This window comes from Monopterus albus, unplaced genomic scaffold, assembly GCF_001952655.1.
Source record: "Monopterus albus unplaced genomic scaffold, M_albus_1.0 scaffold210.1, whole genome shotgun sequence".
Classification (NCBI taxonomy): Eukaryota; Metazoa; Chordata; class Actinopteri; order Synbranchiformes; family Synbranchidae; genus Monopterus; species Monopterus albus.
In genome coordinates this window covers 695,897-711,690 of record NW_018128090.1, presented here as the reverse complement: position 1 = coordinate 711,690, position 15,794 = coordinate 695,897, and the positions used below count along the sequence as shown (strand labels likewise).

The following is a 15,794-nucleotide window of genomic DNA, read 5'->3' as shown; positions in this document are numbered from 1 at the left end:
GTACAACCAAAAAAAGATTTTGTATTTCCATAAGTGGGGTAAAACTATGGAATAATTTAAGTGTGGACATAAAAAATAGTAATAGAATTGATGAGTTTAAACATAAATATAAAGGTATGTGTCAATCAAGATATATGCAAGAACAGGCTTAATGATTAATTAGATGGAACATTGTGGGTGTGGTGTATGAATATTAACACTGTAATAATTCTTTAGTATATTACTTGTGTGGTGTAGAAGATAAGTATTTAAGAATGTAATTATGTACGAATGTTAACACTCTGTTATAATTCTTTAGTATATTACTTGTGTGGTGTAGAAGAGAATTATCTATGTAGAGATACTGCTTGCAAACCAATGATGGTAAGATGATGTCAGGGGGTAGGACTGGATAAGTCTGACTTCTTCCTACTCCATTCAAGCATGTACTAGGAATAAGCAAATTGATATTGGATTAGCATTTGTTGGATATGTGTAAAATTATGTGTGTTGATATATCAACTGTCTTTACATGCTTGAAAGAATAAATAAGTCAATCAATCAATCAAGGTTGTTATTCATGTTGGCGCTAATGACTCCCAACTTCACCAGTCGAGGTCACTAAAATTAATGTTGATTCATCGTGTTCCCAGCTGATTTTGCTTTTCACTGCACCATGTCTGAGAAAGCTGTTGGCTAGTTGCAGCTTGTATACAGCATAGCAGTATGTGTGATGATTAAGACCAAAGTGTGATCCCACATTAGTCCTGTTTTAATGTCTGTCACAGAGTTGACTTTAAGATTCTTTAAATCCCTGATTGGACTTGGACCATCTTCTCTCTCTCTCTGACTTGGTTATATGATACAGTATGTGCCTGCTGGGTCTATTTGCAGGCATGAAGTGGTGGCCTTTGATAAATATATGCCCTTAAATTATATGGGAATCTAACATAACTGTAGACATTTTTAGAAATTTAAGAATTGTCTTTTTAACACTGCTTTCTCCTAAAGTTTGTGTTTTGCCCACAGTTCTTTTATATTGGCTGGTTTAAAACATTGTCTTTGCATTTAATTATCACTACTTTATCTTATTTTACTGCTTTTTCCTTATTATAATTGTTATGAATAATTGATTTTTGTCTTTCACTTTATTTTTATAGTACATGTGATGCATATGTGCAACACAAAGTTTGCTATTAAATCACTGTACGTATATGCTGTTTGGCTCCAGATGACAGTGTCAGTGTTAGAGGGGATATCACAGAATTGATTTGTGCAAGTGACTAACTTTAGTGTCTACTTCCCTAAAACTTGCATTATTGTCAAGGTGACTCCACAGACACTTTGTGTTTTTCAAAGAATTAAAGACTGACATCTGAAAAATGCTGGTCATTCTGAGTGATCCCCAGACCTCGCTGTCAACTGTTCTCTGGATTTTCTACCCTCAGCAGCAATTAGTTTTCAGTGAAAACTCGGGTTAAAAATGAAAACCCCGTCAGGCCTCAGTGACAGCACATGCAGGGATGACTGATAGTAATTAGAGTATGCCATTACAAAGTGCAGCTACTGTAATGCAGCAGCCATCATCACACAGACCAAAGCCATCACGAAGTAGCAGCAGTTGCTCATTTCTCTCCGTCCCCCTGAGCTTTAAGAGCTAACTGGCTGTGATTAGGCCTCTTGTCCGATGGTTTCTGAGAAGAAAGGCAACAAAGCCTGACCTGGCACACTTGATTCTAATGCCTGCTTTAAAGCTCTGTTCAGCTGACTGGACTTCAGCCCAACACTCAGCATTACTGACTCCCATCACCAGTTCCATTATAATATGGCTCTCTGGTGGCTGACAACTGTGAGGCGATCATCAGAACACTTCTCATGTTTAGCTGTTGGCACTCAGTGAAACTGATCACTGTGGCATCAGACAAATGTTGACTAAGGAGTGGTTCTGGCTCATCAGTCTCCATTGATGACGCACCACCCTAGACAGCAGCCTGAGGCAGAATGGGCTAGTACTTCTGACATGGCCCCTGAACACATACCCTGGTGTGTTCAGGCTCTGGGAACAGGTGTGTGAGCTGGCTGCACAGTCCCCTGCTGTTCATCTCCGCACACTTTGTCCACCCAGCTTGCACGTGGTTACTGAACTCCAACTGTCAGACACAAAAGCACAATAACATTGACTATGACTATGAAAGTCAGCAAATCTCTATTTGCTGAGTTCTGTTATGTTATTGGAGTTTGATGTTCACTGCTCTGTTTACTCTGTTGAGTTTTACTAACTTATGTATTAAAAGAAGAAGCTTAGACCAGGCAGAGTAGCAAAGACCCAGTAAATATCTTTTGGACATTGTTCTGTATCAATATCTGTATTAATTTATGCCAGGAGTTAGATATTCATGGTCAGGGATTATATAAGGCCAAAAAAGGCAGCATTTGTAAGGAAGGCTAAAGTTGGATTTTTCCTTCCTATTAAAGGGCTTAAGCTGTACCCATGAGGGCAGCTACTGTATACCATACATGGAGACACAGAAAGTGTGACTGGAGAGCTTGGTCTGCTTGTGGCTGCTCCTGAAAATGTCAGATCCTGGTAAAGATTGTTCAGAGTCATAATCATAATCACTTTATTTGGCCAAGCATGTTACATACACAAGGAATTTGTTTCTGGTACAGAACCAAGGCAGATGTCTGCGGTGCTGAAGACAACATTATATTCATATTCATCTGCCTTGTATGTTACAAAATGTTAGACTCTCTGCAGGGATATAAGCCCTGTTAGTGACTGTGTGTCAGACCTAATGGTAATCATGGCTCATGAGTCACTTTCCATTATGCTTATGCTGTGTGCCCACACTCTAGGTGGACTATGAAGTCCAAAGAATGAATGTTGACACTGGCACCTGCTCAGTATGAAACCTTCAGTCAACTCCAGCACACTCCTCTCTAGTCAGGATGCTAAAGTACATGCTGTCTGATGGAGGTAATGGGGTTTCAGTGTAATTAGAACTCAGGTAGCTGCTATAATATAAAACTCATCCCGTTAGCCTAATAATAGCCTAATAAGCTGTCTAAAGGTATTGATGTTCAGATTTACTCACAGATGTATGGTCTATGTCAATGTATGTCTCCAAAGATCCAGCATTATGCTAATTTTCAGGTTTATACTATTATTTAAAGTTTCTGTTTGAAAATGTTTACATGCTTGTACATTCATGAAGAAGTTTGTTAGTTTCCTCATAGTGCCAGTAGCTCCAGACTCTCTTTTGCCCTCTGTGTGAACCATGGTGTGGACACACTTTGTTTTAGCTCCTGCATCTCACCTGACCCGATTCCTAAGAACAAAGACAGGGCCAGCTGGGTGGATAAAGTGGCACTTGAACACACCAGACAGACTATATATATATTTATTTATTTATATATTACAAACAGAGAACTACCTTGAGTTGTTTACAGACTCGTCAGCAGGATTCTGTTTTACATGTGCCTAGCCAGGATGTTGAATGAACCCCCCCTTTTTTTTAATACTTTTCTACTTTTCTACATGCAAAATATTAAGGTTTTCATATCAACTGCTTAACAATTGAAAGATGTTACATACAATCTTTGTGAAAGAAAATATTTGTCCTTACTGATAAATTTACTACTACATTTAAAAATCACAAACCTTCCTTAAATAAGCACTTTATTTGAAGAAAATAAAATGGAATCATAAACTGGATATGTAGGCTATAATTAAAAAAGTAACAGATCCATTATTTTTTCACTAGCTGGAGTTTGCCTGCACTGAATAAAATGAGGAGTGAGTGAACAGGTTATGCGTGCTTGTGCATAATTGGTGGTTCTGGGGAAGGTAAGGAGGTCCCGCTGCGCTCTGACACTGGTAGACCCTCAGAACCTTCTAGTGCATAAGGGCAGAGTGTACTTGCTGGACTAAGAGAGAGAGTAAAAACTGGATGTCTGCAGGGCTTCGTGTTTGTGTTCCCACTAAATATTCAGCAGCAAAACTGATTAAAGCTGATCAGTAAGATCAGTTTTTTACTTTTGTAGCAATGAAATCCAACAAATTCTTAGTTCACCTAACATAAAACACATTATAAGTACTGTAGATGCCAAAAATCCACATCAGTTCCACTGTACTCATGTTTCTCACTGCAGTATGTAATTGAATAACTGATAATGGTTGCAAGAGACCTAATTCAAAAGGAACACCATCCTTCAGTACACAGTAGTACTTAAGGGATGATATATAAATATATTCATTAAATGGGTCCAAGATATTCATTGGGTAAGGAGTTACTTATTTTCTTTATCACCTTCATTTTCTAGCAAAGCATTACAACAATGCAAATATGGCATTTCATTATTTGAAAGCAATCCATGCTTTTATCACTTCTCAAATTGATTATAGCAATGCTCTATATTATGGTGTTAACCAGTCTTCCCTCTCTCGTCTCCTGATGGTTCAAAACGCTGCTGCTCGTCTTCTGACAAGTACTAGAAAATTTGAGCATATAACTCCACTACTGGCTCACAAGCTCCAGTTCCTTCCCCACCAGAGAGTTGACATTCCACATTCCCACAGTAGATCTAGCCTACATAGCCAGGGATCAACACGCCCAGGTACCCAACCTAGCCTACCGCCTGGCTTACATTGCACTCAACACCTAATTGGTCTACAGGGCAGTGGCACCATGTCATTTCTTCAGGCTGAGCCAAACTAAACCTCATAGGACAAGGCCCGGCCACCAGACGCTCACCGACTAGCTCCCCTCCCAGGTCTGGCTCCAGTAAGGTGCCCTGGTTTCCCTAATCTGGGTGAGGTAGCATAACTTTAACTTGCCATTGTGATTAGAGTTTTTTTAATCACTCTTGGCCTGGCCACTCCCCTGGGACCAATTAGCCTTAGGAGACCCTACCAGGGACTTATGCCCCAGACAACACATTCCCAGGATCACTGGGACACACAGATTGTGTCTGCTGGACCTAGAAGCATGTCTTAGCAGAGGTTTTTTTTTTGGTCTGATATGAAATACATTTGTAAAGGTGAGACATCTTACGTTAGGCATCAGACTCATAAATATTCTACTGATACTGGCAAAAATACATTTGACCCCTCTCTGTTCCAAATATCAGCCATATGATGTTGAGCAACTGCCACTTTTTTTTGCTGTAATTGTATTGGAAGTTTGTCCCAGATTCTATCTCTGCAGCCTGTTAGATTTGAGCACATTAGAGCATCTAGTAAAGGCTTTCTGCCTACAGGCTATGACAAATGCAGCCAACTCCCATCTCCATATGGCTACTAGGGATAATGCCAATGTTCTTGTACCTCTCAGAAAGATGTAGCTGTTTTTACATGTGCCGCACTCATCAGGTGTGATAGAGGCTATGCTGCAGTTAGGACATCCTAGGCAATATTTACTAAGGTTCTGTAGGTAATTTTTTGCACTCAATAGTGAAGCTGTGTATGTTCATATTTACTGAGGAGTTGCAGTGAGGTTTTATGCCGGAGAAAAAGAAGAAAAGCGGCACCACTGAAATTTGGACATTTGGTCTTGCAATATATTTTATTATTCAGGGGCACAAAATAAGGGAAGAGAAAAAGGAAATTTAAACAAATAAGTTTTAGCTATAGGCCTAGATTGAGGGTTGTCCCATGATGCAGAGCTGCTCTCCTCCCCTTTCCATTTTATTTTTATATGCCACCATTACATGTCACTAACTGTGTGTCTCCTCTCTCCCATAGTGTGTCCTCTCTCGCTGTACCTTTCTACAGGTAGCCCTGACTCTGGAGCCCTATGTCTCTGATGAGCAGTCACCGGCCACATCAACTTGACCAATGTTTGATTGTTTGTTGTTTTTCTTCTTCTCTCTCTCCTCTGTCCACTCACCCCAACCGGTCGAGGCAGAAGGCCGCCCACCAAGAGCCAGGGTCTGTCGGAGGTTTCTTCCTTTAAAGGGAGTTTTTCCTCCCCACTGTCGCCAAGTGCTGCTCAGGGGGATTTGTTGGGTTTTCCCTCTGTAATAATAATAGTTAGGTCTAGACTCTAGACTTTACTAGATAAAGTGCTCTGAGATGGTTGTTGTTGTGATTTTGGCACTATACAAGTCAACCTAAACTGAGTTACTGTAGCGTTTGAGTTGATGCAGGCACAGGGAGAACACACAAATACCACACAGAAAGGCCCCAGGTTGACTGGGGCTCAAACACGGAACCTTCTTGCTGTGAGGTAACAGCAATAACCACTGTTCTACTGCATTCTCGGTCTCTACATCTTTAATTGATTTTTGATATCCTTAGACAGTATCCATCAACCTCGGTAACCACTGAACTACATTCCTCCATAGAAAAATCCTTTGTTGTGATTTGGGCCTATACAAATAAAATGGAATTGGTGCTCTGGCATTTCTGGCAGCAGGACAGTGTAGAGATTTAGTGAAGTAGTGTTATAATTAATAACAGAATGAATGAATTATTTCAATACCCGTTGTGTGGCAGCCTGTCGTCATCAGTGTGTGAATGTTATGGGTGAATGGTGTATCACCTCCTGTAAAGCGCTTTGGCCAATGCAACACACTGTGGAAAAATGCGCTATATAAATACAGTCCATTTACTTGCTTAATATATTGAGGCTCTGATTGGATGTAAAGGAGATAAGCCTGCGATGTCCAGTGTGCCGACTTAAGATTTGACAAGCAAATCAACTCTTTTGTGAAATCTAGCTTTTTCCACCTGAGGTTGTTAAGCAAGGTCAAGTCATTCTTTTCTTTTAATGATTCTGAGTTTGCAATCCATGCTTTTATCACTTCTCAAATTGATTATAGCAATGCTCTATATTATGGTGTTAACCAGTCTTCCCTCTCTCGTCTCCTGATGGTTCAAAACGCTGCTGCTCGTCTTCTGACAAGTACTAGAAAATTTGAGCATATAACTCCACTACTGGCTCACAAGCTCCAGTTCCTTCCCCACCAGAGAGTTGACATTCCACATTCCCACAGTAGATCTAGCCTACATAGCCAGGGATCAACACGCCCAGGTACCCAACCTAGCCTACCGCCTGGCTTACATTGCACTCAACACCTAATTGGTCTACAGGGCAGTGGCACCATGTCATTTCTTCAGGCTGAGCCAAACTAAACCTCATAGGACAAGGCCCGGCCACCAGACGCTCACCGACTAGCTCCCCTCCCAGGTCTGGCTCCAGTAAGGTGCCCTGGTTTCCCTAATCTGGGTGAGGTAGCATAACTTTAACTTGCCATTGTGATTAGAGTTTTTTTAATCACTCTTGGCCTGGCCACTCCCCTGGGACCAATTAGCCTTAGGAGACCCTACCAGGGACTTATGCCCCAGACAACACATTCCCAGGATCACTGGGACACACAGATTGTGTCTGCTGGACCTAGAAGCATGTCTTAGCAGAGGTTTTTTTTTTGGTCTGATATGAAATACATTTGTAAAGGTGAGACATCTTACGTTAGGCATCAGACTCATAAATATTCTACTGATACTGGCAAAAATACATTTGACCCCTCTCTGTTCCAAATATCAGCCATATGATGTTGAGCAACTGCCACTTTTTTTTGCTGTAATTGTATTGGAAGTTTGTCCCAGATTCTATCTCTGCAGCCTGTTAGATTTGAGCACATTAGAGCATCTAGTAAAGGCTTTCTGCCTACAGGCTATGACAAATGCAGCCAACTCCCATCTCCATATGGCTACTAGGGATAATGCCAATGTTCTTGTACCTCTCAGAAAGATGTAGCTGTTTTTACATGTGCCGCACTCATCAGGTGTGATAGAGGCTATGCTGCAGTTAGGACATCCTAGGCAATATTTACTAAGGTTCTGTAGGTAATTTTTTGCACTCAATAGTGAAGCTGTGTATGTTCATATTTACTGAGGAGTTGCAGTGAGGTTTTATGCCGGAGAAAAAGAAGAAAAGCGGCACCACTGAAATTTGGACATTTGGTCTTGCAATATATTTTATTATTCAGGGGCACAAAATAAGGGAAGAGAAAAAGGAAATTTAAACAAATAAGTTTTAGCTATAGGCCTAGATTGAGGGTTGTCCCATGATGCAGAGCTGCTCTCCTCCCCTTTCCATTTTATTTTTATATGCCACCATTACATGTCACTAACTGTGTGTCTCCTCTCTCCCATAGTGTGTCCTCTCTCGCTGTACCTTTCTACAGGTAGCCCTGACTCTGGAGCCCTATGTCTCTGATGAGCAGTCACCGGCCACATCAACTTGACCAATGTTTGATTGTTTGTTGTTTTTCTTCTTCTCTCTCTCCTCTGTCCACTCACCCCAACCGGTCGAGGCAGAAGGCCGCCCACCAAGAGCCAGGGTCTGTCGGAGGTTTCTTCCTTTAAAGGGAGTTTTTCCTCCCCACTGTCGCCAAGTGCTGCTCAGGGGGATTTGTTGGGTTTTCCCTCTGTAATAATAATAGTTAGGTCTAGACTCTAGACTTTACTAGATAAAGTGCTCTGAGATGGTTGTTGTTGTGATTTTGGCACTATACAAGTCAACCTAAACTGAGTTACTGTAGCGTTTGAGTTGATGCAGGCACAGGGAGAACACACAAATACCACACAGAAAGGCCCCAGGTTGACTGGGGCTCAAACACGGAACCTTCTTGCTGTGAGGTAACAGCAATAACCACTGTTCTGCTGCATTCTCGGTCTCTACATCTTTAATTGATTTTTGATATCCTTAGACAGTATCCATCAACCTCGGTAACCACTGAACTACATTCCTCCATAGAAAAATCCTTTGTTGTGATTTGGGCCTATACAAATAAAATGGAATTGGTGCTCTGGCATTTCTGGCAGCAGGACAGTGTAGAGATTTAGTGAAGTAGTGTTATAATTAATAACAGAATGAATGAATTATTTCAATACCAATAGAGAGTGACTATAACAACTTGACATAGAAGAAGGTGGAACAGGATATCCGGTTGTACCGGAAGTCTGACGAGGACAGAATGGCTGCTCTATTCTACGGTACATTAACAACAGAACCGGATGAATAGCGAGTGATGTGTTATAGGCGGAGTTGTGCTATCGAGAGAGGCACTGCCTGTTTTGTGCTGTAAAATAATATGAACTGAGGTGTTGAGTTTGGTTAGTTTGCGATCCACGTGAAGTCTAGGGTTTGTTGTTAGCTACCTGCCAGCCGGCTAGTGCGTTATCTACAAAGACCGAGTCACCTGTCATCCGGCACTGCTCGCTACAGCCTGTTAATGGGTAATACATAGGACCTCCAGCCAGAAGACGACTGTTTTTTCCCCAGTATAAGTCAATAACAGGGTTAGCCCGCGCCTAAATGCCCGAACAAGGCCCCAGGATGAATGGTTTTTCTCTCGGAGAGCTGTGCTGGCTGTTCTGCTGTCCGCCCTGTCCCAGTCGCATCGCGGCCAAGCTAGCTTTCCTCCCACCGGAGCCCACGTACTCGGTGCACACCGATGCTAACGGGGTAACTAGCTTGCATTTAACCGAACGGGCAGACTGGCAGTACTCCCAGCGGGAACTCGATGCCGTGGAGGTGTTCAGCACCAGGAGCAGCCGGGGTAACCGTGTTGGCTGCATGTTTGTGCGCTGCGCCCCGAACAGTCGCTACACGCTACTGTTTTCACACGGCAATGCCGTGGACCTTGGACAGATGTGCAGCTTTTACATCGGCCTCGGCTCCAGGATCAACTGCAACGTGTTTTCCTATGATTACTCAGGTTACGGAGTCAGCACGGGTAAGCCCTCGGAGAAGAACCTGTATGCGGACATCGAAGCGGCCTGGCAGGTCCTGAGGAACAAGTGAGTATGAAGCGTGGCGTCATATGGATCAGTAAATGACCTCGGTTGGTGTGCATGTAGTACGCTAGTGCAAGGTCGTATAAAAATGTTTACACGAATTTTAAAAAAGCCAGTTAAATTTTTTATTTTTAACCAAATGTGTGACAGAGCCTCGGTTATTAGCTGAATTGATTTTTGTAGCATTGTACACCCAGCTAAACAAGAAATGTTCTTTTATTTAGTACCAACTAACATGAAGCATGTCTAGTTAATAACAATAATTTTTGACCAGGGTTTTTTTTTAGTGCACAGTAGGTTCGTGCTTACATCTTTTTAACTTGGTTGCTGGCAGCAGGTGTGCCAAGTGGTTACCTGTAGTAAGAGGCATCCACACACGTACCTTTCTGAAAATTGCAAGCTTCCTTACAGAATACAGTCCCACGACCATCATCAAAGCCATATATTACCAGGACTATATACAAAGGGAAAAACAAAGCAAAGCTAGCCTATACATCACACCAAATCATTTTGAAATCAAGGATTTGAAGGAAAATAAGCACTACAAGAAATTATGATGGCGCATACAGTATTCATAAATCAAAATGTTTCCATACTGTGGATATCTTCTGTTCTGGTCCTGATGCTGGTGCAGTGCAATGCACACAATGCACTGCCGTGATCTCCAACAAAGCCACGAGCTTTGCGATCTCCTTCCTCTCCCCTTTTATCTCAAACACATGTTCAAACATCCCACCAACTTTGAAGCACTTCCTGAACCGGTAGCCCAGATGAAGCTTCAGATGTCATCGGTGACGTCACATAATGCAAGCCTCTACACAAAGGTTCACCTTGTGTTCCCCTGAGTACTCGACACACGCTTCGAATCCTCGCTGTTCACCCTGCCATCACTAGCATTATACTAGGGTTTCACATGATGAAAAAACACGAACACTACAGTGAAAACATCATGTAAACCATCATAGGACCCGGTGAGGTCAAAACTGCTTGGTGTTTTTACTGAGATGCCCGATAAAGTAAAGGCTTTTTATCATATCCCTTGCTCCACCTAACAGTGCCTTAAGTATTTTCTCTCTTTTCTATCTTTGCATAGTTCAACTTCAAGAGCCCCTTAAGGTTTCTAGATTTGCACTCTTAAGCTGTGAGCACGAGTCCTTTTTTCTCTTCTCCTTTAACCATCATAGGTCAGTGGGGTGTAAGACAAAACTCAGCATTGAGATGGTTAAGGAAAGTGGTTCACATGCTGTTTCAGAAAAGGACACAGGTCAAATTTATCATTTAAATTACTAGGGGACATGGCATTTAATGTGAAAGTAAGATATTGCTTTATTCATCCATTATGAGGGTCAAACTATCATGTGAAAATTGCTTTTATGATATTACTGGGAAACCGAGTTTCCCCTTAGCAGAGGTTTGCACTCTGAGCACAATCTAGTTTTTTTTTTTCTTGTCTTTGCTACATTTTAATAGTATTGCCTGTATGGTTGATGCTTTTCGTGTGTAATGTCTGTTGTTCATTTATGACTGGATTCAGAAAAATAATTATAGAAAGATTTGGCATGGCAAGCCAGAAATACTTCAGATGATCATGTAGTACTTTATTTTGAGGAAAAGTCTTGCAAGCAAGAGTTTGCGAGGCATTCATAAACCGAGTTGCTTCCGCATAGAAATACTAGAACATACATACAGCTTATTTTTTTAGCTTTAGGTCACATCTAAGATGATAATTCACTGTTGTAACATTGTAGATAAGTCAGAAAACAAGGAAAAGCACCATGGGCTCTTTAACAAGTGAAAGACTCATTTTCAAATCCTGCTGCAATGAAGTTACAAATACAAAGTGACTGCTGTTGAATGTAAGGATGTTCTCTCAGCCAATCACGTGACTCGATGAGCCAGCGCTGCTGAAAGCGCAGTGTGAGGCAGCACGATTACTGTGATAGTTATATTTAATGGCTTAAGTGTATTTACCATCCTGGTCATTTTATTCATGTAAACTATTTGTGTTCATTTTCTGATGGTGTGATGTGGCTGTGTCCATGGACCTGCAAGGTGCAAACTACAGTGGAAAATGAAATGTAGAGCATCACAGTGTGAGATGTAACTTAATTGTTATTAAATATCTCTGACACTGTGCAGTATGGCCAGTCATTACAGAGAGAGAGAACTAGGAGCTGGTCAGGTAGTCTGATGACGATGGGGGGCATTTCACTATAGTTGCCTTCCATTTGTCCACGCCTGCATGCCGTTTGTTGTTGTGGCATTAAAATGAACAGTGGCCACGACCATCAAAAAAAAAAAAGTCAAGTGTTTGTCATAGGCACAGTAGGGAAACATACAAAATATGTTCCCTGTACAATGAAATTCTTCCTTTGCTGTCCACAATGATGCCAAACAATATAAAGTCTAAATACAAAACAGATAAATAATAGCACAAAATAAAGGCAAATTTAAAACAGCATGTACTACGCATGTAAAACAGTCTGTTCTGACATGTTAAATGCAAACAGTGTTGCTGACAAACATATTGGGTGTTTTTAACAGACTGGAGGATGATTTGAGCTTCGCTGTGTTCACTCAGACCAGGACCAGTGCACACACTTCTGCTTTAGGCAAAATCCACCTCTGCTGCCCTCTGTTCATAACAGCACACAAACACCAACATGGTATACACATAATGCAAATAGTCCAGTGCTACTAGTGTGCTCAGTGTCAGCAGTAATAAAGCAGCCTATGCATGGCACAGTATGAGAGCATTTTGCAGGTTCATATAGAAATGCACGGGCACTGTGAGGAACCTTGGAGTCATTTTGGACAGTGATTTTAATTTTGATAAGCAGATCAGATCCATGGTTAAAACCAGTTTTTATTATTTGAGGCTCTTAATGAAGGTGAAGCCTGTTTTTATCGTATGCCGATTTAGAAAAAGCCATCCATGCCGTCATTACCTCGCGTCTTGACTATTGTAATGCCCTCTATGTTAGAATCTCTGTCTCTTCTCCGGAAGCTACAGCTGGTTCAAAATGCTGTGGCTCGACTGTTGTCAAATACTCCTAAGTTTGCCCACATCACCCCCGTGCTTCGCTCACTACATTGGCTGCCAATACAGTATAGAATTAATTTCAAAATATTACTGTTTGTTTTTAAGGCCATATATGGCCTTGCTCCGCCATATATATCGGATCTTCTCTCCGTCTATGTGCCACGCAGAACCCTGCGCTCCTCAGAACGCCTCTCCCTGGTTGTTCCTCAGGCTAGATATACAAAAAATGGGGAGAGCGCTCTTTTGTTGTGGATGGCCCCAGGCTTTTGAACTCCCTACCGCCAGAGCTTTGGGCCAAAACTGAGCTGACGGCTTTTAAGTTGTGGTAGTGGGAATGGGCAGGACCCAATAAAGATGTCTGGAGACCGGGAGTAGCTTTGAAGAATTCTTTATTTCATGCAGCATGGAGAGAAGTCGTACACAGCCTTGCAGTCGCGCAGAGTTCTCTGCGTGACTGGTAAAGGGGCAGTCCCTTTATACCAAAGTGATTCAATACACATCTATAAAACTCATACCGTTGTCTCACATCTAACAACTCGCATACCATCTCCAGCTGCCTTTGATGTCTGCACCTCTCCGCGACCAGACAGCCAATTCACATTTTAACAAAGACAAATCAGCTTGTTTTGCACTCACACACAGACCCACTTAACATATTACAAGTTCTGCTTTATCTTGGGATGTCCTGCAGAGTCCAGGGGCCCAACATCCTGAGATGACCACCTGGCCAGTTTAACATACAAATTAACAACACACACACACAGACACACACAGACACCAGGTGTAGATCACATTCCAGCAGGAGGTGTGAGCTCCGGCTCACCAAATGACCAGACATCCACAAAGTCAACTCTGAAAACTCATCTTTTTAGACAGGCCTTTGGTATTTAGCTCGTCTTAATCTTAACTCGTTTTTAACTTGTTTCCCTGTTTTATGCTGTTTCTTATTCTGATAGGGATGTTTTTTTTTTTTTTTTGGGGTTTTTAATACTTTGTAGTTTGTTTTGTATAGGTTTTTGTTTTAGTATTGACTTGTATTAGTGTGTTTTGTGAAGCACTTTGGGCTCCTGCCGAGTTGTAAAGTGCTATATAAATAAACTATTATTATTATTATTATATTTACAGTAAGATGTGTAGGGTAAAGTATGATGTACAACAGACTATGGATTCAAATTACAGTAATGATAGGGTACATTAAGATTATAGAACGCTAGTGCAATGGGATGAGATGGAATGACACTGCAGAATTAGAAGATAAGTTACATGACTGAACAGTTCAATGGATGTAAACAGTGCAAAGATAAATGTACAGTATCTGCATATGAACAGTGTGCAAATGAATAACGGAGCAGTATCCTGTGACTATGTGCAAATTAACAGATCTCTTCAGCGTTCACTTTAGTGTGGGGAAAAAATGAATTATTAAAAAATTATTGGTAATGTCTACTGCAGTCATTCTGCTGTCTGCTACTAGCCAAGAAACGAGTAGTCATACCTTGCTGTCATGTTACAGTCGTTTATATAAAATGTGAAATATTATGGCCTCACTCGGGTGTCAATTTTTCTCTATGGTTTTGAAAGTGGTATCAAATATTGACATTTTTCAAGGTATCATATCAAAGTTAGACCAGTAAGAGTGGGTCTTTGACTTTTTCAACACCTGTTTACCTTCTTATTCCTGAAATGACACTGGAAAGTCTGACTGATCTTTTCTTTTGAAAATGAATCAATAATTTATTTCACTGACACCAAAGGACCAAGCGAAAGCAAAAGTAGGCTACTTACAGTGAGGAACAGAAGTATTTGAACACCCTGCGATTTTGCAAGTTCTTCCACTTAGAAATCATAGAGGGTTCTGAAATTCACATTGTAGGTGCATTCCCACTTTGAGAGACAGAATAAAAAATAAAAAAAAATTCAGGAAATCACATTGTATGATTTTTAAAGAATTTATTTGTCTTGCACTGCTGAACATAATTATTTGAACACCTGAGAAAATCAGTGTTAATATTTGGTACAGAAACCTTTGTTTGCAATTACAGAGGTCAAACGTTTCCTGTAGTTCTTGACCAGGTTTGCACACACTGCAACAGGGATTTTGGCCCACTCCTCCACACAGATCTCCTCTAGATCTGTCAGGTTTTCTTCAATGCTCTGATTGAGGGAAGGAGGTTGTTGCTCAAAATCTCACAATAAATGGCCCCATTCATCCTCTCCTTAATACAGTGCAGATGTCCTGTCCCCTTCGCAGAAAAGCACCCCCAAAGTATGATGTTACTACCCCCATGCTTCACAGTAGGGATGGTGTTCTTGGGATGCAACTCATCCTTCTTTTTCCTCCCAACACGATGAGTGAAGTTTAGACCAAAAAGTTCTACTTTGGTCTCACCTGACTACATGACTTTCTCCCATGCCTCCTCTGGATCATCCAGATGGTCTTTGGCAAACTTCAGACAGGCCTGGACATGTGATGACTTGAGCAGGGGAACCTTCCGTGCAATGCATGATTTGAAACCCTTGACGGCATAGTGATCTACCAACAGTGAAACTGTTGTCCCAGCTCTCTTCATGTCATTGACCAGCTCCTCCCTTGTAGTTCTGGGCTGATTCCTCACCTTTCTTATCATCAGCGATACCCCATGAGGTGAGATCTTGCATGGCGCCCCAGTCCGAGGGAGACTGACGGTCGTCTTTAGCCTCTTCCATTTTCTAACAATTGCTCCAACAGTTGATCTATTTTCACCAAGCTGCTTGGCAATTGCCCCGTAGCCCTTTCCAGCCTTGTGGAGGTCCACAATTTTGTCTCTGGTGTCCTTTGACAGCTCTTTGGTCTTGCCCATGGTAGTAGTTGGCGTCTGACTGACTGTGGGGTGGACAGGTGTCTTTAAAGAGCTCAGACAGGTGCTACTAATTTAGATTAATGAGTAGAGTAAAGGTGGACTTAGGCACAGTAACAGGTCTTTGAGA

At 41.5% G+C, this 15,794-nt stretch overlaps 1 protein-coding gene across 1 annotated transcript in view; it reads left to right on the top strand.

The window, feature by feature from the left end:
• Positions 1-8,927: 8,927 nt before the first annotated feature.
• abhd17c (abhydrolase domain containing 17C, depalmitoylase) overlaps positions 8,928-15,794 on the top strand; it is a 35,229-nt gene continuing 28,362 nt past the window's right edge. Inside the window, exon 1 of the mRNA XM_020618883.1 lies at positions 8,928-9,787. Coding sequence (XP_020474539.1) covers positions 9,303-9,787 — 485 coding nt within the window. The 5' untranslated portion in view covers positions 8,928-9,302. The remainder of the gene's footprint in view (positions 9,788-15,794) is intronic.